Source organism: Perca flavescens, chromosome 3, assembly GCF_004354835.1.
Source record: "Perca flavescens isolate YP-PL-M2 chromosome 3, PFLA_1.0, whole genome shotgun sequence".
NCBI lineage: Eukaryota > Metazoa > Chordata > Actinopteri > Perciformes > Percidae > Perca > Perca flavescens.
This window is the reverse complement of record NC_041333.1, coordinates 28,113,729-28,135,639: the sequence shown is the minus strand read 5'-3', so window position 1 is coordinate 28,135,639 and position 21,911 is coordinate 28,113,729. Positions and strand designations below refer to the sequence as shown.

General features: G+C 38.9%; 3 protein-coding genes across 4 annotated transcripts; 1 reads left to right on the top strand and 2 right to left on the bottom strand.

Moving 5' to 3' along the window:
* Nucleotides 1-350: 350 nt before the first annotated feature.
* Nucleotides 351-6,973, bottom strand: sirt2 (sirtuin 2 (silent mating type information regulation 2, homolog) 2 (S. cerevisiae)). Its single transcript, XM_028573074.1, has 16 exons — nucleotides 6,806-6,973; nucleotides 6,592-6,641; nucleotides 6,334-6,382; nucleotides 5,939-6,049; nucleotides 5,771-5,812; nucleotides 5,538-5,644; nucleotides 5,005-5,061; nucleotides 4,398-4,466; nucleotides 4,179-4,308; nucleotides 4,045-4,104; nucleotides 3,865-3,920; nucleotides 3,703-3,779; nucleotides 3,371-3,422; nucleotides 3,192-3,259; nucleotides 2,747-2,813; nucleotides 351-1,600 (listed from the first exon to the last, which is right to left on the bottom strand). Exons 1-16 carry the CDS (start codon nucleotides 6,819-6,821, stop codon nucleotides 1,460-1,462), a joined length of 1,152 nt encoding a protein of 383 aa, XP_028428875.1. The 5' UTR covers nucleotides 6,822-6,973; the 3' UTR covers nucleotides 351-1,459.
* Nucleotides 6,974-7,455: 482 nt separating this feature from the next.
* dmac2 (distal membrane arm assembly component 2) lies at nucleotides 7,456-10,934 on the bottom strand. 2 transcript variants are annotated; one of them, XM_028573808.1, is made up of 6 exons: nucleotides 10,770-10,934; nucleotides 10,116-10,306; nucleotides 9,650-9,730; nucleotides 9,142-9,281; nucleotides 8,789-8,951; nucleotides 7,456-8,004 (listed from the first exon to the last, which is right to left on the bottom strand). In XM_028573808.1, exons 1-6 carry the CDS (start codon nucleotides 10,785-10,787, stop codon nucleotides 7,830-7,832), a joined length of 768 nt encoding a protein of 255 aa, XP_028429609.1. In that variant the 5' UTR covers nucleotides 10,788-10,934; the 3' UTR covers nucleotides 7,456-7,829. The 2 variants fall into 2 exon arrangements, with proteins under 2 accessions (XP_028429609.1, XP_028429610.1); XM_028573809.1 differs by lacking the exon at nucleotides 10,770-10,934 and adding an exon at nucleotides 10,574-10,745.
* A 1,200-nt stretch (nucleotides 10,935-12,134) lies between these two features.
* LOC114553260 (ubiquitin carboxyl-terminal hydrolase 46-like) lies at nucleotides 12,135-17,692 on the top strand. The gene is made up of 16 exons (XM_028574498.1): nucleotides 12,135-12,202; nucleotides 12,419-12,480; nucleotides 13,205-13,289; nucleotides 13,405-13,439; nucleotides 13,623-13,728; nucleotides 13,884-13,942; nucleotides 14,213-14,434; nucleotides 14,741-14,875; nucleotides 15,001-15,124; nucleotides 15,219-15,370; nucleotides 15,523-15,622; nucleotides 15,780-15,856; nucleotides 16,093-16,201; nucleotides 16,300-16,360; nucleotides 16,632-16,789; nucleotides 16,899-17,692. The coding sequence occupies exons 1-16, from the start codon at nucleotides 12,182-12,184 to the stop codon at nucleotides 16,902-16,904; spliced, it is 1,512 nt and encodes a 503-aa protein (XP_028430299.1). The 5' UTR covers nucleotides 12,135-12,181; the 3' UTR covers nucleotides 16,905-17,692.
* The last annotated feature ends 4,219 nt before the right edge of the window (nucleotides 17,693-21,911 follow it).

Here is a 21,911-nt window from a genome sequence, read left to right as displayed (position 1 = left end):
TTTTACAGCACGGCCACGCTTTCTGTTCCAACCCTTTCCTGCCAACACAATCTCAACACAATCTGTATGAAGGTGATGACCAATGTTTTAATAGATCTCTGCTTTTTAAAGATATCTTAATATTGGAAGACAATTCTTAGCAACTAGGAGCTGAAGGCAAGCACACTTTTATCACTGTAGTTTTGAGCAACTCTAGCGGCAAATGTTGGCATAGTTTATTAAAATCCAGTGTGCAATGACTTTCTATATTCTACAAACATGAATAACTAGGATTCGCTACTAACGGCCTAACATAAATGACCATAGAGTTCAATCAGCTCCTCTGACACAGACAAAAGAATTGAACATTATCAACTTAACAAAGGTCAAATTTATTGCAAAATTTTTGTATGGGTTTCCATTATTTGGTATAGATAATAATGTAACCGTGTCCACCCCCTGTATTTCATGATGCAACAATTCATGCTATTTTAGATAACCCAAAAGTATCCTATTAAAAACTACTTCTTGAACCGAATTACACCTTATTTTAGAATTCTTGTCAGTTTAACCTTCTTGTGTTTCTTCAGCACTTTGACTATCCAAAAAAAATTAAACAGCAAAATCAACTAAGGTCCTGCCTGTGGAGTGAGCAAAGTTACTGTTATGTTGTGCACCATGTACAGTTTGTTGTTCCATAAGATTAAAAAAACACAACTTGCCTCATTAACACAGTTAAAATAATAATAATAATATTAATAATAATAAATCAAAGCCAACCAGAGCAGAAGGTTAATGTGAAAAACTGTGTTAATTTTAAATGTTTTAAAAGTTCCAATTAACAAACTATCCTACTGTTACATTTAAAAACTACCTTAGCTCTCCTATCAGGAAATTCAATTTGTGCTAAATGTGATACCTTGAAGAGGTCAATGACCAATCAGACCAACAGATTTCGGCTTGGGGGGAAATATACAATAGCCTCGTTATCATTTGAGGGAGCTTAAACTGAAATCAACAACTCAAAGAAGTGAAGAGAGTTGAAGTGGCTTGGCCCAAATCACACAATCAGATGTGTTCATCATTCGGTTTGGAGACAATATAGTAGGTTGTTCTATAATTCAGCAAACTCATAATCACACTGCCGGGGTTTAAGAGATATTTACCACCTCCCAAGCTCTGTGAGATCTGTAAACATCCTTGAAGAACTCTGCCCAGTTAATTTCCTCAGAAATAAATACACAGCTGAGACAGATGTGAGCTAATGAAAAAACAAATTAGCAAAGTAGATTAATATCCGTAAAGAGCAAATGAGCAGAAGCATAACCTGTGAGATTGTTTAGGAGAATGAAAGGCCCGCAGCCGTCGAAGCTTCACTTCCAAGCAAAAACCCTGGTATCATCATCTCCCTTTAAGGGCCAACTCCAAACAGGAACATCACTACATTAGCGTTTCTTTAGAAAAGGAGCTTTTTAATAAGTTACTCTTCCTTTTCTGGCTCTGGTGCTACCGATGCAGAGCTGGCCTTGGCTGCTGCTCCTTTGCTCCCACTGGCCTTCTCTTTCTTGTCCTGACTGTCAATCCTGGCATGCTCCTGCTTCACCAACTCTTCAAGCTCCTCCTGGAGAGAAGTGGAAGCACACAGACAAGGGATTTAACACGACTAATGCACTGAGACACAGAGGAGTCTGGTGAACAAACGGTGACTGAAAGAAAATTAGAGAAAAACAGCATGCTCTTTGTGTTCAATAAGAGAAGTCGGTCCACGGTGTTGACTTGCGACCACAACATCACACAGGAGAATCATAAATAGGTTACACAGACGCTCCCCTTTTTCTTTTGCTTCTGCTGCAGTTCAATACGGACAAAATTACCGCAGGTTCACTATTTAGGCATATCAGTGAGGATCCATACAGATATTTATAGATGAGAGCTACTGATATGGCCAATAAGTAGATATTCTGCCCAAGCTCATTAATGTTCAATGAACCTTAAAAGGTGTTTGTACGTGTAATATAAAACTAAAGCAAGCCGGTGTTTAGCTAAGCTTAGCAGAAAGACTGGAAAGACAACTAGCCGGGCTCTCTCTAGAGTTAAAACTACCACCTATCAATATCGCTTAAGCTCACCGATTAACACACTGTATCTTGTTTGTGTAATTCACCCACAAACAGTAATGTAAAAACAACATTTTGTGGTTACGTGGTGCAGCATTGTAGCTGGTTATTTGGCAACAACACAACAAGAGCACAACTCCGGGAAAGTCGTTAAGCCCAGCTGTTTTCACCCAGAAACAGAACACGTAACTCCCCCTAAAACTATAAATTGTGGTTTTAATGATTCTCTGCAGATTAAACAAACCTTTTATTTCTTACAATGTCTAACTTTTCCTTTAATCCTACATGGAGAGTACAATACTGTGTAACTGACATATGAGCAAACTACTTGTTAAATGAAATGGAATGAGAGAGAGAGGTAGAACACCTAATACAATAGAAACATACCATCACAAATGAGTTAATTTGAAACTGTAATGACCCCTATGAGGGAAACAGTGATAGTATATTGTGTTTGAATTACAGCAGTGGTTACATTGGCCTAATTTCCTCCTGACTGAAGTGATTATAGTATTAATATTGCGCTATGGTCCAAGGCCATTTATCCTCAGTACTGTGTTTGATTGTTCTGTGGTTAACTGAATGTGCTCAAAGAAGAAATACAACCTTAAATGAGCCCAGGATCTATGGAAGATGATAGTGTAACTTACCTTCCATCCCAACAGCTCAGCTAGAGCCAAACAGCCCTCATCACATGTACTGATGTGAGCTACATCTCTGGAGAGAGGGAAAAAAAACGACACTGGTGTTAGAACATGGACATGGCTCCATTATACCTCTTCAGTTCCAGTACTGATCCACATACAAATATTACAACAACTGTCGTAGTGGGTTTAACTCGTAGTGGTGCAACTTTATAATGGACGTTTTAACCGAACAGAGTACAGTGCATGCACGTGTCCAAAAACCTTTTCTCCCCCATTTTCTGATCCAATTTATTTGACTAACATACTACACTGGATATTGGACTGGCACACCTCTATTGGATTAATTCAGATATTAATTCCACATAAGATACAATGTGGGTGTAATGGGAGGATAAAGGTAATATAGTAAAACATCTGGAGAGAAGAAGAAGCAGCATCTCTGTATCACCTGTACGCCTTGTCTGAGTCAAAGTCCATTCCTCCTCCAAAACCCAACAACCCAAACAGAGGATCAGCCTGCACAGACAAACACACACGTGCTGCACAGAGAATCCAAGAAAAACATGTATGACAGAAAAAGAGTGTGGATAAAGGCAGTAAACGGTTAATGGAGGGGTGAAGGCTCACCTGCCCTGCCTTCTCCATATTAATAAGCAGTCTGGGGCAACTTTTTGAAACCCTAAATGACAAAGAAACACAGGAGAGAACAAAAAGAAAGGGCGGACAAACCATTATTTAAACAATATCTTAATAACGAGAACAATCTACAATAAACTCCAACATGTGGGTGAGTGTGCCCGTAGCATCTTCCTCAGAAACAGACTATTGCTGGAATCTTTCATAATGCATGACAGTCTCCCTGGCTGGCTGCTAGACTGCAGTATACTGCCAGATTCTTACTGCAGCAGTGTCTGTGCTCAGCAATAGTTTTCAGGAATATGAAACTTGATCTGCAATACCTGCCGACTAGACCTGCAAACGGTTGGACCTGCAGGGACGTCCCCATGACGATGAGAAGATCGCAGCAGGGAAAGTCCTGTCAGGTTGATAAAGACAGTGAAAAGAGTTTATTTATATTCATATTCTCTTCAAACGCTTGCAAACCACCACCAGGTGCTCACCATCTTCATTGAAGTGAAGAACCGGACAGGTAGATTCTCTCCAAAGAAAACGATATCTGGAAGAAGAGAAGCAAGGGACACAGAGGTACAAAGAGATTCTGAGACACAGCTTTGAAGAGGAATGAGTACAAAAATTACATTGGACTAAAAATAAACAATGAGAGACAAAGATCCACTAACCTGGCTTCACCAAACTTTTGCACTTGTCACATCGGGGAATGTCATCAGAAAATATTTTATCTACAAAGCAGAGGGAGGAGTTTTAGGTCCTAAATGGCTGAAATTATCAACAATCCAAGGCTCTCAAAAGGCACCTTTCATCCAGTCCAGGTTATACTCCTTGCGGCAACAGAAGCTGACACAGTGAGACGTGTAGAACGTTCCATGAGCTTCAATTAGATCCTCTCCCTCGAGCCCGGCCACACGCTCCAGGGTGTCAATGTTCTAAAAGAACACACGTCAATGTTAATACAAAAATAGAAAGACTCAGTGTACAGTATGTGAAGTGGAGAGTCTAGCTGGGGTTTTCCTACCTGTGTGTAGCAGCGTCTCAGGTGCCCCTTGTCCTTCAGCAGCTTCATGAAGTAGTGACAGATTGTCGGCTAAACGCCGATTAAAAAATAAACCACAAGAGAACAAGCACCTGTAAGGCAGTTGATTGTAGGGCTGTCCTGGACTAAAGAAGTTCTTAGTCGACTAACACTTATAGGATTTTGTCGACTAATTGATTAGTTGATTTAATTGACAGAGCTGTGCGCTTTGAGGTGGTTTTGAGAGGTGGTTAAGACTAGAAAAGCACAATATAAATGTAGTTAATTAACCATCTGTAAAACTGAGTTTCTCCACAATTAATCCTGCAAAAGCACCACTTTAAATCTTGTGCTTACCATACATGTGCTCAGAAGTTTCTTGGAAATAAGTAATTAAGCATGAATAAGCATAACAAATGACTAATCGACTAAAGAAATCTTAGTCGACTAAGACCAAAACGACCGATTAGTTGAATAATCGACTAAGAGGTGGCAGCCCTAGTTGATTGTTTTCTGAAGTTACATTTTATGCTTGAATGTTATGATGATGTATTTTTCATTTCATACCGTTTCCAACGATTAATATGAGGCAGCAACAAGTGTTATGTACCTTAAACTGTCCTGGGTAAAGCTCCTTGGCCAAGGCGAAGAAAGGTTCTGGATGTTTCTGAGATAGAAGGAGAGAAATGTTGCATTTTATTAAAGCAACAGTAAAAAGTGGAGTAAGCACTCCCTAAAATCATAAAACAGGAGTCATAGTCATAGTATAGTGGTCCATCTGATTGAAAATGGCGTGAGGTTTAGTGTGCTTTGTTTTCGTTTTTGAGTTTAGGTAAAGGTCCCAACACTCTAACTTGACCGTGTCAATGACTTTCAGAGCCTTTCCTTAAAAGTGACAACCTAAAATTGGCATAGTCTGGGCATTACACTACAGCAAAACAGAAATCCAAGATACTTGCCTTCTCAGCTTCTTAACTGAATTGAAATTGAATTGAATTAGCAAAATCTTTTATTAGTCAGGATATAAGTAAGGTTCAAAAATAATATATTGATAATGTGTCAAAACTGTTGATCCTGAGAAAACGGCTATATACTCTAGTATGTTATTCTTCAAACTTTCAAACAAAGCAATCTTTCACAGACCTTAAAGTAATCTATCTGGAAGATGGCCTCTGGGTAAGGCAGGTCATATTTTTGCAGGTTTGCATACAGGCCAGTTCCTGGTGAACGGAAATCAGGGATCCCAGCAGCTGTGGGTGGAGATGGTGTTGAGGTTAGATTAAAAATCAAACAAACAAAAATATAAAACTACAATTATTGAAAGTCGTTTGATACTTTAAATATTTATTCAGTGATATTAAAACTGAGACACTCACATGTGGATATTCCTGCTCCAACCATGCAGATTATGTTTTTACCTGAGTGGTTGAAGAAATGTCTGACTTAAATAAATAATAAGTGCTTTATGATAACAGGCTTGTAAGCAGTAAATCAATCCACTATCAGCCATGATGGATGAACTGACTTTGCAAATAAAGACTCACATTTTCCGCTGTTTATATATCGTGCCACTGCGTCCAGAGTCAGCTCATCCAGAACTTTGTCTGCCGAGCCAAGACCAAGGGTGCTGGAGAAGAGGTTCCGCAGGAAGTCCACTGACAGGAACACAGAGGAGAACCAGACGATGACAATACGTTTAAGAATTAACACAACACTACGCATTGCAGATAAAATCATTATTTGATAATTCAATTTAAAAAAAATAGACATTAAATAAATGAGCGCATGCGCAGTACATTATGCGGTATGGTAGGTATATGAGACACATTACATACAACAAAAGTTTAATAATGTACCACCAAATGCATCAATTAAAGAGTAGAACTTTTTTTGCACCCCTCCACTGTCATGTTCTAGATATGCCATTGTTTCCACATACTCTCTGTGTCTCCTGTAGCCTCTTCCCCACTGCTGTCGTCCGATTGCTCCTACAAAAGACATTAAAACCAGTGATTCTACTAGCAGTAAACCTATTGCGAATGGCTGCTTTCTTCCCTCGAGATCTGCGTAAGTCAGTCAGACCATGACAGACCACTGCATTGTTTGAATAGGCTATAACAAAGTTGAAAATCGGCTGAGTAACGATAACAATAACGAGATCTCGCAACTGCAGATGACGTTAAACTATTTTTCTTACCTCTGGTTCAGGTGTAACCTCCTCCTCCTTTTCTTCTTTTTTAGGAAGTTCTATAAATGCAAAATTAAATACCATGTCAAACTCTGCCTCGACAAATGTTTCTTCGAGTAGATGAGCTGTTAGCTAGCTACATAACGTTAGTTAGCTAAACTAGCTAGCTAGTGGGGTGTAGCACCGTCTGACTGTCAAAGTTGTAACTCAATTTCTTTCCTACCTGATGCATCAGACATTTAACCGTCTACTGAGACCCTTCAACCACAAGGGTCCGAAAGAAAATGTATTTAAATCCCCAACTTTATTAAGTTACGACCTATATGCACTACACAGTTGGCACTCAGCTGGACCGTTTTGTTGTTGTCCGTCGGAAACATGGTCCTTGTTTGTTGAGACACAGTTCTCATGACATAATTGGTTCCTAGTACTAATAACTACTTAATGTTCCCTAAATCTCTATATTCAGTAAACTCACCGTTCATAAACATGGGTAACGTGAGAAATTATAACTTTAAAGTAGGCAGTAGTAACATGCAGTGTAAACTAGAACTAGTGCATGCAAGAAGTTCTGTTCACATCTAAACAGGCAACTAAAACATTGCAGATAGTATCTCTAACGTTACATACAAAAGTAGCAGTGAATTTTTCATCCCCGTTCACTCTTGTCTCCCATTCTTACTGAAGGGTCTGACACTGCTGAGGTACAAGGCACATGCTGGATTATGGGCTTTAGTTTCCTCACATAAGCTTCCACAGTGACCATTAGAAATATATACAGACACACTAAGATGTGTGGCCATGTGATTTTCGTTGTCAAACATGACTCATGAATTCCAAGGTAAAAGGTATGTGAAGTGGAGAATCTAATCATAATATTGAACAATACAGTCTTTATTTAGTACATTTACAATCATATTTACATTTCAGCAAATAAAACCATTATCACATGCAGGCAGTACAATTTGCTTGAGACAGACATGATTTTGCACAGATTTAGATTTACATCCTAAACGTGCAGATAGCTGACACTGCCGAATGATCAAACAAACTTGTGTTAGTACATCTTTGTTCCACACTTGCTGTGTTTCCTTTCTTTTTCACATCTAATTGGATGCGACCAGTGGTTCATACAGGTCTCTTTGCTCCGTCAGCGGCCCTTTACGTCAGACTACAGTGAACTGACAGCAGAGCCATCTCAGAGGACTTTCTCATTTTCAACGGAGTCCCTTGATTCCTCTGAGTCCCTACCTCTGCCCTTCCATATGCTCCTCCGTTCTCTCTCCTCTCTCTTGCCTCAGGCTATGGTCATAGCCAGTAGCGTTGATCTGGCACTGCGGTAACATTTCCTCTAGCAGGATAACGACCAACCCAGGACTCGAAATCCCAGGGAGGGATGACACGTCCAGACGCCGCAGTCCCCTGCAACACACACACACACACAACACACAGGGCAACACAAAAAGGGAGACATTTACTACAACAGTAGCCTCTTGGTAATAATAACTAAGGGGGCTTTCACACCTGAAAGTCCGAACCAAGGTTAATGTTTTTGCATTTGATCGGGTAATTTTTTGTTTCACACTGCAGTTATGCAAGCGCACTTAAGAACTATATGTGACAAAACTATGTCCTGTCGTCATCACATACGCGAGCTGCGTCTCCCGACAGTTGTAATTGATGATTGGTTTGTGGACAGGCTCCCCCGTCCTCTCGTGTCCTCTTTCTGTGTCTAAGTTTTTCCAACTGACTACTGCTCTCCCTGTGCGGCTCTTTTTGTTCTGTTGCGTTGAGAAGCAAGACACATGAACTTTACTTTTTGAGAAGCTACAGCATTTATTCAGAGAGAAACTGAAACCAACACTGTACGTTTACTACCACTTAACAAGTAAATTGCTGATTTATGATCTGCTTTTAGCAAATTCACAGTCACACTCTCTCACGTACACACTAAACACTGAACTATTCCTCAAAGGAGCTTTCACGGTCTTATAACACTAGTGAGAAACCGGACCATGATTCAGCTTGACCGCCAGACCGAGACTACCTCTTTTGGTTGGACCAAATTTTGGCTGTTTGGTCCGGACCGTGGTCCGGGGGAGGTTTCACACCTGTAATTTTGGTTCAGATCAAACTGAAAAGTCCGGACCAAACAGGTAGGTGTAAAAGCCCCCTAAGGCTATGTTGTCAGTGTTTGGATACTTACTTGAGATTCCTGAGTGCAGCCAGGCCGGCTGTAGTGATGCGTGGACAGTGAGAAATGTCCAGTTCCTCCAGAGAGTCCTGGAATATATGGAGCCTGGCTAGGAACCAGTCGTCCACCTCAGGACATCCTCGTAATGACAAAGTTCGCAAAGCTTTCTGTCCCTCTGAGGAAGGACAAACTGGATCAAAAACACTGAACTTGCATGCTAAATATAATTGAAATTAATTAACAGTGTATGTGCCTGACAGAGTAAGACAGAGCTAAAATTAGGTTACAATAGAAGAAAAGTAATTTTGAAAGGACGAAATAAAGAAACTGAAATTAAAAAACAAGGCTGAGTTGGAGCTCATTACCCAGGTTCCCCAGGCCTGTGTAGTTGATGACTGTGTAGCTCATGTTTACTTCCTCTAGAGGTGTGTCTTTGTGTTTCAAGAAATCCCAATTGAATTTTCCCCTCTGGTTTGCACGGAACCACTCTGACTGGCCAACATATCTGAGGTCACAACACAGATTATCACATGAAACCTGGATCACTTGAGACATCTTTGCTGCATTATTTATACTGCAACTGTTTTAGTAATTAACTAATCATTATTTTTTTTTTAAAAGCAAAAACTCCAAACTTTGTTCTGTATCATTAGAAAAACAGATATCACAATCCCAAACACCAGGTTCAGAAAACAGTGGCTGTCATGACAATTTTAAGAGTTCTAATCTTAAATCAATTGTGTGATCAGCTAACCACATATTTACAAGTACTGCCTGAAGCCTGACATGAGCAGTAAAAAAACAACTTAAAAACAAGACTTTAAAATCAACTGTGTATCCATTTGACAAACAATGCACAGACAAGGCACTTACCTAAATCCTCCCTTCAGACTCAAGATATAATATGCTGCTGCTATGTCTGACCCATACAACTTCTGAGTGTAGCCATAGTAACTGTGAAAGACAGTAGGAAAAAGTTAGTAATGGGTTAATCATGGCCATTATTTCAAGTGTATGATTATTACACCAATACTAATTCCTTTCATTATTATTTTTTTAACACTACGTTGAGTTCTTGAAATTAAAAATATCTATGCAGTTGTGTGGTGTGCTCAACTTCAATTGTGGTGCCTTTTTGTTTTAGTGCATTGGGTTTTAACTGATCTATAATGCAGAGAAATGTGTGCATTCATCAGGTTCTCGACAATAGGTTTAAACCTGAGAACTGCAGCTTTCCATCTCGTTACTGTTTCAACTGGAGTCTACCATGCAACAGATACCAGCAGCAGCACTGGTATGTATGCATCTCTCGGTTCAAGCCAGCCAAATGGTTTCTTACGCATTTTTCTTCTGAATCCCCCTCCTTCTCAGCTGAGACCCCCAGCTCAGGAGCATCTCTACATCATAGAAACGCTGAGTGAGGAAGAGGAGGAGCCTGGTGTGCAGGGGAGGGGGAGACACTGAGCTGGAGCTCCACTGTCGTCGGGCAGCGATGAGGAGAGCCGACCGCTGGCAACATCTTTGTAGAGACTGTACAGAGATACAGAGAGATTGAGAGGAAGGACATGACTTTACGCACTTTATTATATTTTCACATTATGTAATGGCTTGCAAATGGTTGTGTTTAAAACAATATGATATAACATGTAGCCTACTGTAATGAATGTATAACGTGTACTGTATAAAACTGTCTGTAATAAAGGTATTTTAAAAAAAGGAGTACAAGTATTCATGCCCTGATGTCACACACAAACATTACATGGCAATCTTAAAAGAAGCTTTAAACGGATGACTTACACAGGGTTAAACTTTAGCTAAAAGCTACATGCAGCATGTTGTATCGGTAAGTTACGGCCCTCTAGCAACGGACAATAGCACACGCATTCAGCCGGAAGTTATATAAACTGAGTGTAAACAAGGCTATTTACATTTAAAACGAGCAAGTACAATGGTAACTGGTAACTGTTAATTCAAAATGTAAAGGGCAACTTACCATGAAGGGGACCAACATGGTGGCAGCGTTCAACAGAAAGTCGTAAGGGACAAACGTTGCACCTCCGCATTTGCAGGCGGCCTGTTGTTCAACATATCAACCGCTAAGTGTCACTCTATGCACGTCTCTGATACTGGCCAGATTAACCTGACTTGACCTCTGCCCAATGAACTGTTGATATTTACAGTCTATGCCTCTGCCTAAGATGCACTCCAATGAGTCACGGATAAGAAGACAGGATGGCTGCATGTGTTTCAAACATTACTGGTTCAACCATGGATGTATAAAGAGAACGTAAATACACAAATGATTTGTTTGTGTCTTGGCCCTGTACAAAAGCAGCCTCATTGCCACGCCTGTACAAATAACTGATTCAACAAGTAAACACGTGCATCTGTAGAAGTTTGTGTCATCAGTAATAAAGTGTTTATAACGCAGTTTAGATCTGTATGCCTACATAGTTAAGGTGAATAAGTGTCCAACAAGTGCGAGGCCTTGTCTGTTGCAACATGGAGAAAAGTATCCCCAATATGGAATATATAGGCAATATAAGTATTTGAGCATACACTGTAAGCAGACTGACTGCACTTACAATAAAATGACATAATGATAATGATTTTTACTCCCTGGTATGAAAAGTCAGACTAACCTGAGACGAAAAGATCCCTAAAAAAGAAGTTGGGCTCAGAGTCTACAAAGGTATGTCAAACTTCTGCTATCTCCAGCTATATTCCTTACTTCTTGCACTTGTATTTTTCCTCCCTGATCACCTATTGCATTTCTTTGACAGCTCCAGTACCTTTCAAGCCTTTTTTTCAATTTTGAACTGTTTTATAGTAATGTTTTGAGTAATACATATTATTCCATTATTTGTATATTTTTAAAGCTGTGTGTCATTTTTATTGTGTTTTGGCTTCATGGAAACTTTACACTGTGTGAAATTGACAAAAAAGCAAACAAGTTAGACTGAGTTAATGCTGAAAAATATAATAAATGTTATACCATAGGGTACATGTAGGATAGGGACATTTTCAGAGGCGCTCACAAAGACAAATATACCCAAATGAGCATAGATTTAAAATGTCTGCACTAGGCTGACTTTCTTTTTTTCAGATAAAGCTTGTTTTACTGTTCAAGACCTTTATTACAGTAGTTTGAGGCAAACAAGAATGCTTTGGTAGCAGTCATTCTATTGTATTTTTCTAATGTGTAATTGACTGTGTTCTATTATAGACATATTTGATGGAACTCAGTGCCTGTGTGTCATAAAGCATCTCATTCTAGAACACCATGTCATAAAGTCATGTTCTGCTCCAGAAGCAGATCAAGTTGGAGTTAATAACTTACACTCACTTAGACCTTAAGTTGACCAACAGTTCAGTCACATTTTACCTACTGAAAGATTTGCAACAATGTTCAACCGTCAAGCAAAGGTTTGTTTCACAGATGTACAAAGTTTGTGTAGTGTTTTAGACCTTGTTCATCTAAATCTTTGGCATCTCTCTGGCTTTGCTGACAAGAGTATTGTAGTTGTCTGGGATGCTTGTTCATGTCAGCAAAGTAGACACATTATTTTTCCGTGTTAATTTATATATACTATATATATATATATATATACATATATTTTGTTTTCCTTTTTTCCTTGACAGAAAAATCGAATCGCTCCTGAAAAAGTTGAAGGAGATAAGAGCAGACAGCGCTCCAATGAGAGGTAAGAAAGTTGCTTTTGAATACAGTATAGTTAGTGACTGCGAAAATAAAAACACCTGTACGATGTGATGCAATTTATTGAGGTGCTGTGTTGCACAGTACTGTAAGGTGTTTTCTTGATATTTTCTACTAATTTTACATATGCGGAGGAGCAGAAATAAAACAAAATATAATCCACAGAGGCCAATAAGCTCCTCTGTTACAGTGTTAACAAAAAATTAAAAGATTCACTTTTGTATTATAGGACTGTTCATGACATCATACGAGTTTTTCTGTTTTCTCATCAGTTTACTTTAAAAAGAAAATATTTAAATGTTGTGTCATTGTAAAAGCCAGTAACCTCAGAGTTATGCACTATGACTATAGTAATTTGTTTTTGAAGACTTGATCATCAGTATTAACTTGCTTGCTATTTATTAATCTGATGATTATGTAGGCTAATGGGCACATTTGCCACACTTCAAGTTATCTTTTGCCAATTGTTCTTAAATGCATGTACAAGTGAATACTGTATCTTATGTTTGGTGTAAGTGTGAAAGAGAATAGTGTTGGAAAACATGTTAGTTCTTTTAGCTTCTGGAGTATATATCACGGTCTCATAACAATGGTTCTTGATTTGTTTAGAGCCATGGTTGAAGTCTGTGACAACTGTGACAGAGTTTTTAATGCCCCTAAATGATTGATTTTGGATGTATAATAGACTATGTGTTTCTGTGCATCACCAGAGTCACCGTCTCAGAAGCGCCTGCCGCCAAGACCTCTGCGGATAACTGCGACGGGAGGTGGTACAGAAAGTTCTGTCAACCCCTAGTGAGTTTCACAGGAAGTAACAGTGTTTCACACCAAGATTTGAGATTTTTGTAAAATGGCTTTTTGGACACAAAAGATGCTTGACATAGACATTGCTTTTGTTTTTACTTTACAGAGCAAAGTTAAAAGTCTGTCAGTGACTGTGAATAGGTAAGGAAATCCTCATTGTCAACTCAAGTCTTTATCCTTTTAATGTTGGTAAAACACTGCAAAGGACAGAGGGATTCATCCCTTTAGGTGATTTCTCCACACTCCAATCTCAAGTCAACAGTAGAATGACCAGCTGTGTGTGTGTGTGTGTGTGTGTGTGTGTGTGTGTGTGTTTGTCTGCAGAGTCATCTTCTCAGGTGGTCCAGCAACAACCACAGCGCCACCTGAGGAGGACAAGCAGAGTACAAAGAAGAAAACATCTTTCTGGGGACTGTTTAACTGCTGCAGGGTATGTTTCACACAAAGTTGCAGGGCTTCACATTAAGCAGCTATTTACTATTCTGAACTTGAATTTTGTCTTCTAAAGTGTTCATTCTAGTTCATCTTGCTGCTGTAATATTACCACTTACCAATTAACCACTGGAGTTTTCTGTCCTTTAACAGAGAAGACATCGTGTGGCTCCAGTAACTCACGATGAAGCTGAGCAGAAACATAACAGCAGGTAACCAGTATTTTATGCTTTGACAGTATTGATCTGTTTTCACACTCACACTACTGTTCACAGTGTGTTACATCACATCAGCTGTGAAGAAGAAATTACTTTTGATGAGAACCAGTATTATCTCTGCTGGACAAATACTCACTTTTGGTTTGGTTTTGCTATTGTTTACCATGTTGACCCACATATAGTGAATACAATTAGATTATCAAATCAGCAAAAAAAAATACATGAAATACAGAATGACAGCCTGTTTCTCCCTCCATGTTTCAGTTCTATACAAAATGACCAAGTGGTGGAGTTTAAAGGGCTCAGCGATGAAGAGGAGGCCGCACTGGACGAAGCCAACGAAGAGAACAGGAAAGCAGCTGCCACAGTGCCTAAGCACGCTGTTTTTTCCTCCTTACTCGAAGACGCAGTAGAAAAGATCATTTGCAAGAGACACGGTGCAGTCAATCAACAGAGCCTCACGGTTCTTCATCCCTCCCGGCTTGGGTGAGTAAATCTATACACACATACTCTCACATAAAGACAAGAAACAGAAAAGTTGATATATCTTAAATATTTTTCACAAAATACAGAAAGTGTTAATTTACCTTGAATAACCTTCAACAGCTTATTTGTTTCTAGAAATACAAGATTATGTTGCAGCTTTAATTTTTTTTTACCTCCATGCAGAACATAAATACACTTAAAATTAAAATACAGTTACAGTTTTAGTGAAATGACCCACATTTTGTAGTTTGTCATGGAAGATCATGATGTTGATGCGTGATGAGTCTTGTTGTGTGTGTGTGCCAGGTTTCCGAACCACTTCCAAACCTGCTATATGAACTCCAGCCTCCAGAGCCTAATCACACTCACAGAGTTCATCACCGATATCTATAGCCACGAGGATTTGTGGAATCATATTCCTGTTGAGACTGAGCTGATAAGGTACAGCAGACAACGCACACACACACACACACACACACACACACACACACACACACACACAAAGTTTCTCAAAAAACCTGGACACCACCTAAAGGACAACGACCATTTTACTTCCCCCTCTCTAGACTTTTTGTAAACATTGTAAGATGTCACGGCTCCGAAGATGGTCAGTACAAACTCTGGGCCCTCGATATGTTCAAGAAGGTCCTCTCTGTCCAGGCTCCTCAATTTGCTGACAACTGCCAGAAAGTGAGTCAGCTGGTTCTTACCATTAAATGTTTTGCTGACTGCTGATTTTTTCTTGTCCGTGCATCAAATCAAATCTGTGTGTCTGTATGTTCAGGATGCCCATGAGTTTTTAACAGCGTTCTTAAATCAGATGAGGAGTCTGGCTTCACCATTGCAGAAGGTTGCAGCATTCATTGGGAGAAGCTATAGCTGCCCTGTGGACAGAAACCTGGTGTTCAAAATGAAAAACACCAGGACATGCAAAAGGTAAAACCACATAGTTGCAGGTCAAAAATTCCCTGAGTTGTCCACAGATTATTATGAATTTTTGGAATATCTTTAATGGGCCAGTACACCCAAATCCGATAAAAATGTTTTCTCTTTCTCATTTTGATGTGCATTGTCCTTTTAATGTGCAGCTGTGATGCTCAATCCATCAGAGAGGAGGAGTTCACCAACCTCTCTTTGGATCTGGTTCCTGGTGGTTCAGTACAGCAGATGCTCAAGGAATACCAGATGGTAAGAACCTGGTGTGCTCACTGATTGACATCAACACTGACTGATATGAAGCCTCATGGAACAAAGAAAAATCAATAATTTCACACTGCTGCCGTTTTTATGGGTGTTTTCTTGCTGTGTTACGCAATACATAACTGACAACATGTTGTTACTGCAGGAGACAGAGTTGAAATATAATTGTGAGTGTGGCTGCAACACATCACTCCAGCGTTCCACCTTTCTAACCCTGCCCAGGTGAGTGACATTACATCCATCACAAACACTGAAGGGCCTTTATACAAATCATATTTACTTTATATCTGAACCAACAATTTTCAGATGTCTGCTGTACAATCTGATGTTTTTATCCCTAGATGTGTGGCAGCGAGTGGTTTCTATTAATTAATCCACAGTATGCTTATGATCGATAATCCATTAATCCACCATGCCTGCATTAATGATCTGTCACGGGCTTTCATTCCTGTCTACAGATTCCTGATTATACACCTGAAGAGGTTCAGTTTCACTCCGTCGCTGCAGGTGGTGAAGCTGCATGACCCCGTAGTGCTTTTCAAGGAGCTGATGGTGACTACCAGCCAGGTAAAACAAACACACACCTAGGACACACAGAGAGTAAATATGTGGACTGTGTTTGTGTATGTGTGAAGCTAACTATTGTTATCTGTGTGTCTTATCAGGCTGATGGCTTGTACAACCTGGTTAGTGTCATCAGCCATTTAGGCTATGACGGGAACAATGGTAAGTTATTTACACATTGAAGGTTCGACTGTCACCTTCTGTAGTCCTCTATTAGGTTCTCAGACATGTAACAGATAGATAAGTGTCAATCAGAGGCAGAACTACTGACATACTTAATATTGACTGGTGCTCTTTCAATTACCTAATTTTCTTCTGCTGATGTTCTGCAAAATCATTTACAATTTGCACTAAGTTCTTCTTTTAATTTAACCTTTCATAAGTTGCACTTCGTGCTTAGACACTTGATGTAAATTGATTCCTCTCCTGTTAGGACACTACATCAGCGAGGGCGTGCACCCGGAGCAGGAGCTGTATGTGGCAGATGACCAATGGCTCCACTATAATGATGCCAAGGTTGTGGAGACAACTGGTGCTGCCGTTTGTAAGCGGGATCAACAAACAGCCTACATCGTTTTCTACCAAAGATCGGTAAAAGGACAACACTGTGACACCCTGCACTGAAGTCAAACACACATCAGAAAATGTTCTTGTTTCCCCACACACATAGCACCACTAACATATTTGTGTCTGTTCTTAGATATAGGCCGGTCTGGCAATGGTGGGACCTACTGATGACGTACTCCCAGGATCAAACCAACAAAGACTGCACTTAAACAAACACTTGAACTGTCAGGATCCTAGATGAGTAGCCATGGAGACTTCACAGACATGCCTATTAAGTCCCTCCCTGTTGCTGTGCTGCAGCAGGTTGGGATAAACCACCAGCTCACCCTGTCTCCTGGAGCAGCAGTAGGTTCCCCCAGCCCTGCCTGTCTTTTGGCCAAATCAGAACTCATCTCCCACGTACATCATTGTCAAACTACATGTGATATGTAGCCTACCATTATGACATTGAGATGAGTTGGTCAGAACTCATCTCCCACGTACATCAATGTCAAACTGCATGTGATATGTAGCCTACCATTATGACATTGAGATGAGTTGGTCAGAACTCATCTCCCACGTACATCAATGTCAAACTGCATGTGATATGTAGCCTACCATTATGACATGGAGATGAGTTGGTCAGAACTCATCTCCCACATACATCAATGTCAAACTGCATGTGATATGTACCATTATGACATGGAGATGAGTGTGTCAGAACTCATCTCCCACATACATCAATGTCAAACTGCATGTGATATGTACCATTATGACATGGAGATGAGTTGGTCAGAACTCATTTCCCACATACATCAATGTTAAACTGCATGTGATATGTAGCCTACCATTATGACATGGAGATGAGTTGGTCAGCCTGGCTTTCTCTCTGGGAAAAGACTGCATTGTAAATAGCATAGTAAATTAAAAAAAACAATTTTAATCAAAGCTTAATTTTTCTGTATTCTTTCATTTATCTCATTTTGAATCTTTTTGGTTGAAATAACCAGTTTATTCCCTGGGTTAAGTCATGTCCATCACAGAGTGGAAAATACAGATCAGAATAATGTTTGATGTTGGTAGAGTTCTGCAGAGGATCTGTTACACAGCTTAAATTGGAAATTAGCCAGCAGCATCAACATGATGAGAAAACATGTTTATTAAAACTATTTGTAAAGTCACAAGATGAATATAGTGAACATAATCTGCAAAACATATTTAATATCCCCATTAACAATTAGCACAATAGACCTACACCTTTTTCCATGTTTTTATCTAGAAATAATTAAGACTTACTTCTCGTGAAAGGGAAACATAAGTGTTTTATTTGTAATAATTGTGTGCATATGTGATTATGACTATATCTTAAAATGTTTACATACAGCTAAGTGGAGTGGATTGCTGCCAAACCAAATGTTGTGGTGTTTGACATTCAATGGCAATACGTATCAATCAATGAAGTAAAAAAAACATAAAATACAACAAAATGTTTTTTTTTACAAAAATAGAATAATTATTACACAACAGCTCAGCAGATGTTAGTTAACCAACCATCATATTCTCCTGTTTTACCTCTTTTTTATACTTTGAACTATTTATTTTCTATGGATAGCATAGGGATCACAGCACCAATCAGGGAGGACAGCAGGATTGTATAGTGCAATGAAATTAAAGTTCCCTTTGCATACATGACAATAAAGCATTGCTTTTAAAAAAAATTCTGAATCTGCTGTAGATTACCAGAAGAAAAACATGTGACACATCACTACTGACATAATGCTTACTTTTGATTGGTGAAAAAATTATAATGCACAAACTAAATCAATCACCTCAAGGTGGCAGCCCACAGCTTCAGTCTGCAGCATGTTGTATTACATCGCCAGGCCGATTCAGTTTTCCTCCAATCATTGTCTGGTTTTCCTCTTTAATACCACAGGGAGAGAAGATGGCTTGGAACGCCGCTCTTATGACAGATGTGTCACTGTAAAACAAGTATTAAAACACCACACCCATTCTGCTTCTGTCACTATTACACAGACAGACACACACAGACACAAAGACACAGACACACAGACATACACAGACACACACAGACACACATAGACACTCACACACACACACACACACACACACACACACACACACACACACACACACAAAAACACCTCCCCAAGCTCCCACACTTACAATGAGTGTAATATATGACAGACGGCTCACACCTGCTGGCGTAAACAGTTAACAAACGAGATCACGGCTTGTGCTTCTTCTGTGTCTTTGCAGCGGATTGGCGAAGAAAAGAAGCCACAGCAGATTAGGCAAACAAAGGTGTTCAGTATAATAGTAGTGATCAGGTATGTTCAGTGGTTCAAACTCTGAATTTGTTTCCAGTGTGTACTCCAACATACGTAACATACTGTGGGAAAAATATAAATGTTTTATTGTACAATCGAGATTTGTATTACTTAAGGATAACTATTTACTATACTATTTGAAGAATGTTTTAAATTTAAAAGGTGCATATGGTAAATGCATGGTATTACAGTTTTTTTCGATGGCTAGACGACAGTGGGCACAACTGGAGTCACATGTGCAAAACTCTAACTACAGTCTACACAGCAGCAGTTCATGTGGACCAAACTCTAGTTCGTTTTTCATTGCTTGAACACAGTTTTCAAAACTCTACACACTTATCCCATGACTTTAACCACAACGTGCACAACACTGTAGATTTACAGCACTTTGTTCAAATGCTAACACACTGCTGTCAAAACTGTAAACCACGCATTCAAAACAGAATAGATTTCAGTCTGGTGCCTATCAAACACTGCTGATTGCAATTTTAGCTGAAAGCCTAAGTAGGTGTCTTGTTTTAGACTAGTTAGTGAACATATATGGTATTTAAATAGAGAAAGCTCAGAAAGCCTTTTTTGTATACAAACACCAAATAAGAATGAAACAATTATACACTGTACCGTTTGAGAGAAACAGGTAAAAGAGCAAAGATACCAACATGTCCAGGTAAGATGTCTGAGGTTATGTACACAGCTATAAAAAAAGTGAAAAACACTATATCTTTACAATAGTAAAACTGTGTTCTTACTGTTTTTCAGAAAGTAATGGAAGTGAAAGCAATAGAAACACCACATTTGTTAGTATTTAGAGATGATGCAGACATCTAATGTGATGAAGAAAACTTGCCACATGATGCTGGAGAGAGGCAGAATTAGTCACACTATTCTTTGGTACTGTTACGTATGTACCTTTAGTTTTTTTCCCGGTAATTCCATAAATTACTAGAGATAAAATTCCATATTGAAGAAAACTGCTGATTTTCATTATTCTTTTTTACCTTACGTAAAATTGGTCTATTATACAATCTATATATTTTCCTTAAATAAACTATTGAGTAGTGTCAAGTCACTCAAATTGTTCAAACTGTAAAGATGAGAAAGTTTGTAATTTGTGTATTGGTGTTTGACGCTAGTGTTTTTACTCTCAGTGTGTTCTGGGTGACAGTGTGTGTTATCTCAGTGAGGATTGTGCATAGTGTTTGGCTGCACTGAGCCTGTTTTGCAGGTGATGTGAACTGTTTAGCTCAGGTGACTGTTGGTAGTGCAGACTGTAGTTTGAGTTTTGCACATGTGACTCCAGTTGTGCCCACTGTCGTTTAGCAATCGGAAAAAAACTGTAGTTGGAGGAATAGACTAAAAGATGTCATCCAAAAGATGGGAGAAAAGACTGTGTGAAGCCTTAGCAAATCACATTACTGAAGGGTTGGTTGAATGAACACAAAGACAAATGAAGTAAAGAATGATTGGCAGAGTGAATGAATGCATCGATTGGGGAATGGATGGTGGAATAGATGGATTGCTTACTGGAACAGAATGTTAAGCTTTAAAAGCACTGACAGATAGACGTTTGTATTGTCTTGATGGTGCTGTGTGTATGTTTCTGTTAAAGTATGTTTGTGGGTGTTTCTGTATCTCAACTCCTACCTACATTGAGATTGATGATCATCGATTCTGATCCATTTGAACTCTGTTTGGAAACAACTACAAACAAAGTTAGGTCTTAATCAGGTTGAAATGACAATGTTTTTATATCAACCCCTAAGAATATTCATGTGTTCAGATCAAAAGCATTTCTCTTTGAAATTCACCGTATTGATGGGATTTTGCTCATATGGTTTAGATGTTGGTTGATGCACTGTATTCAAATCCCCGTGTTTGTTTATATTCATGAATTGTTAATTTTTACTTAATGGAAAAGCTAACCACTAGCTTGAAGTTTAAGTTCAACAAATGGCTATTTTGTGCCATAAACAGAAAATATAATCTCTTAAATGTTGACATAAGCAAAAAAAGCTTTAATGCAGTAGCTTTACCACCTTAAAGATCACAATTAGTATTGTTCAAAAGTCAAGAATAGTGGCATGCCATCAAACATGGTTTTCCCATCCTATCTTAGTGAACATTAAAAATATACATTGTGTGTGCAAACCCTGCCCAAAGCTTTGGAAGGGTTAAATACTTTTTGTGAATTGTTATTGGGGGATAAGGATTCAAAAGGCATGCTAAATCAAATGCAAAAACGTATTAGTTTTACTATTTTTCACACAATTGCACAATGATTTTTCTGTCCACAAGAGAAGAAAATGCCTGATTCTGATATGAGAAACAATTTTTCATCAGCTTACTCGCCAACTGCAATCTCACCAAATTCCCAGACATTTATAAGATTGAACAACGTCAATTTCAGTACCATTATGTGTATGGATAAATACAAATAATTATGGATTCTTGAGAATAAAACTATTTTTTTTTAATTCTTATCAGCATTCAGAACAAGTTTGAGGTTATACAGAGATGTCCGCTATACAGAGATATCTGTTATACAGACGTCGGTTATAAGAACGTTATATGAGCGGATTGTAATCTAGATGTTGCATGAGTTGGAGAAAAGCCAAGTGCATCAAGGATTATATCAACTGCATGAAATGGATATTATAAGTCTTAGAGTGATAATATTGTTTAGGTAGACTAAATAATAATGGACCCAGAACAGACCCTTGTGGTACCCCCTTGGTTATCTCAGACAAAGTAGCATAAAATCAGTTCTGAACATGATCATTCAAACCAAAACAGCATAAAACCAAATGATTACTCCA

Coding starts and splice junctions, on each gene's coding strand:
- sirt2 (XM_028573074.1), bottom strand. Junction 4,105..4,178: donor TAACCTGGACTGGATGAAAG/GTGCCTTTTGAG, acceptor TCTGCTTTGTAG/ATAAAATATTTTCTGATGAC. Junction 1,601..2,746: donor CTGAGCTGTTGGGATGGAAG/GTAAGTTACACT, acceptor ACTTCTCTCCAG/GAGGAGCTTGAAGAGTTGGT.
- dmac2 (XM_028573808.1), bottom strand. Junction 9,731..10,115: donor GGGATTCAGAAGAAAAATGC/GTAAGAAACCAT, acceptor TGTCTTTCACAG/TTACTATGGCTACACTCAGA. Junction 8,952..9,141: donor CACAGGCCTGGGGAACCTGG/GTAATGAGCTCC, acceptor GTCCTTCCTCAG/AGGGACAGAAAGCTTTGCGA.
- LOC114553260 (XM_028574498.1), top strand. CDS start 12,182: ATGTTCAACCGTCAAGCAAAG. Junction 12,481..13,204: donor AGACAGCGCTCCAATGAGAG/GTAAGAAAGTTG, acceptor GTGCATCACCAG/AGTCACCGTCTCAGAAGCGC. Junction 13,729..13,883: donor GACTGTTTAACTGCTGCAGG/GTATGTTTCACA, acceptor GTCCTTTAACAG/AGAAGACATCGTGTGGCTCC.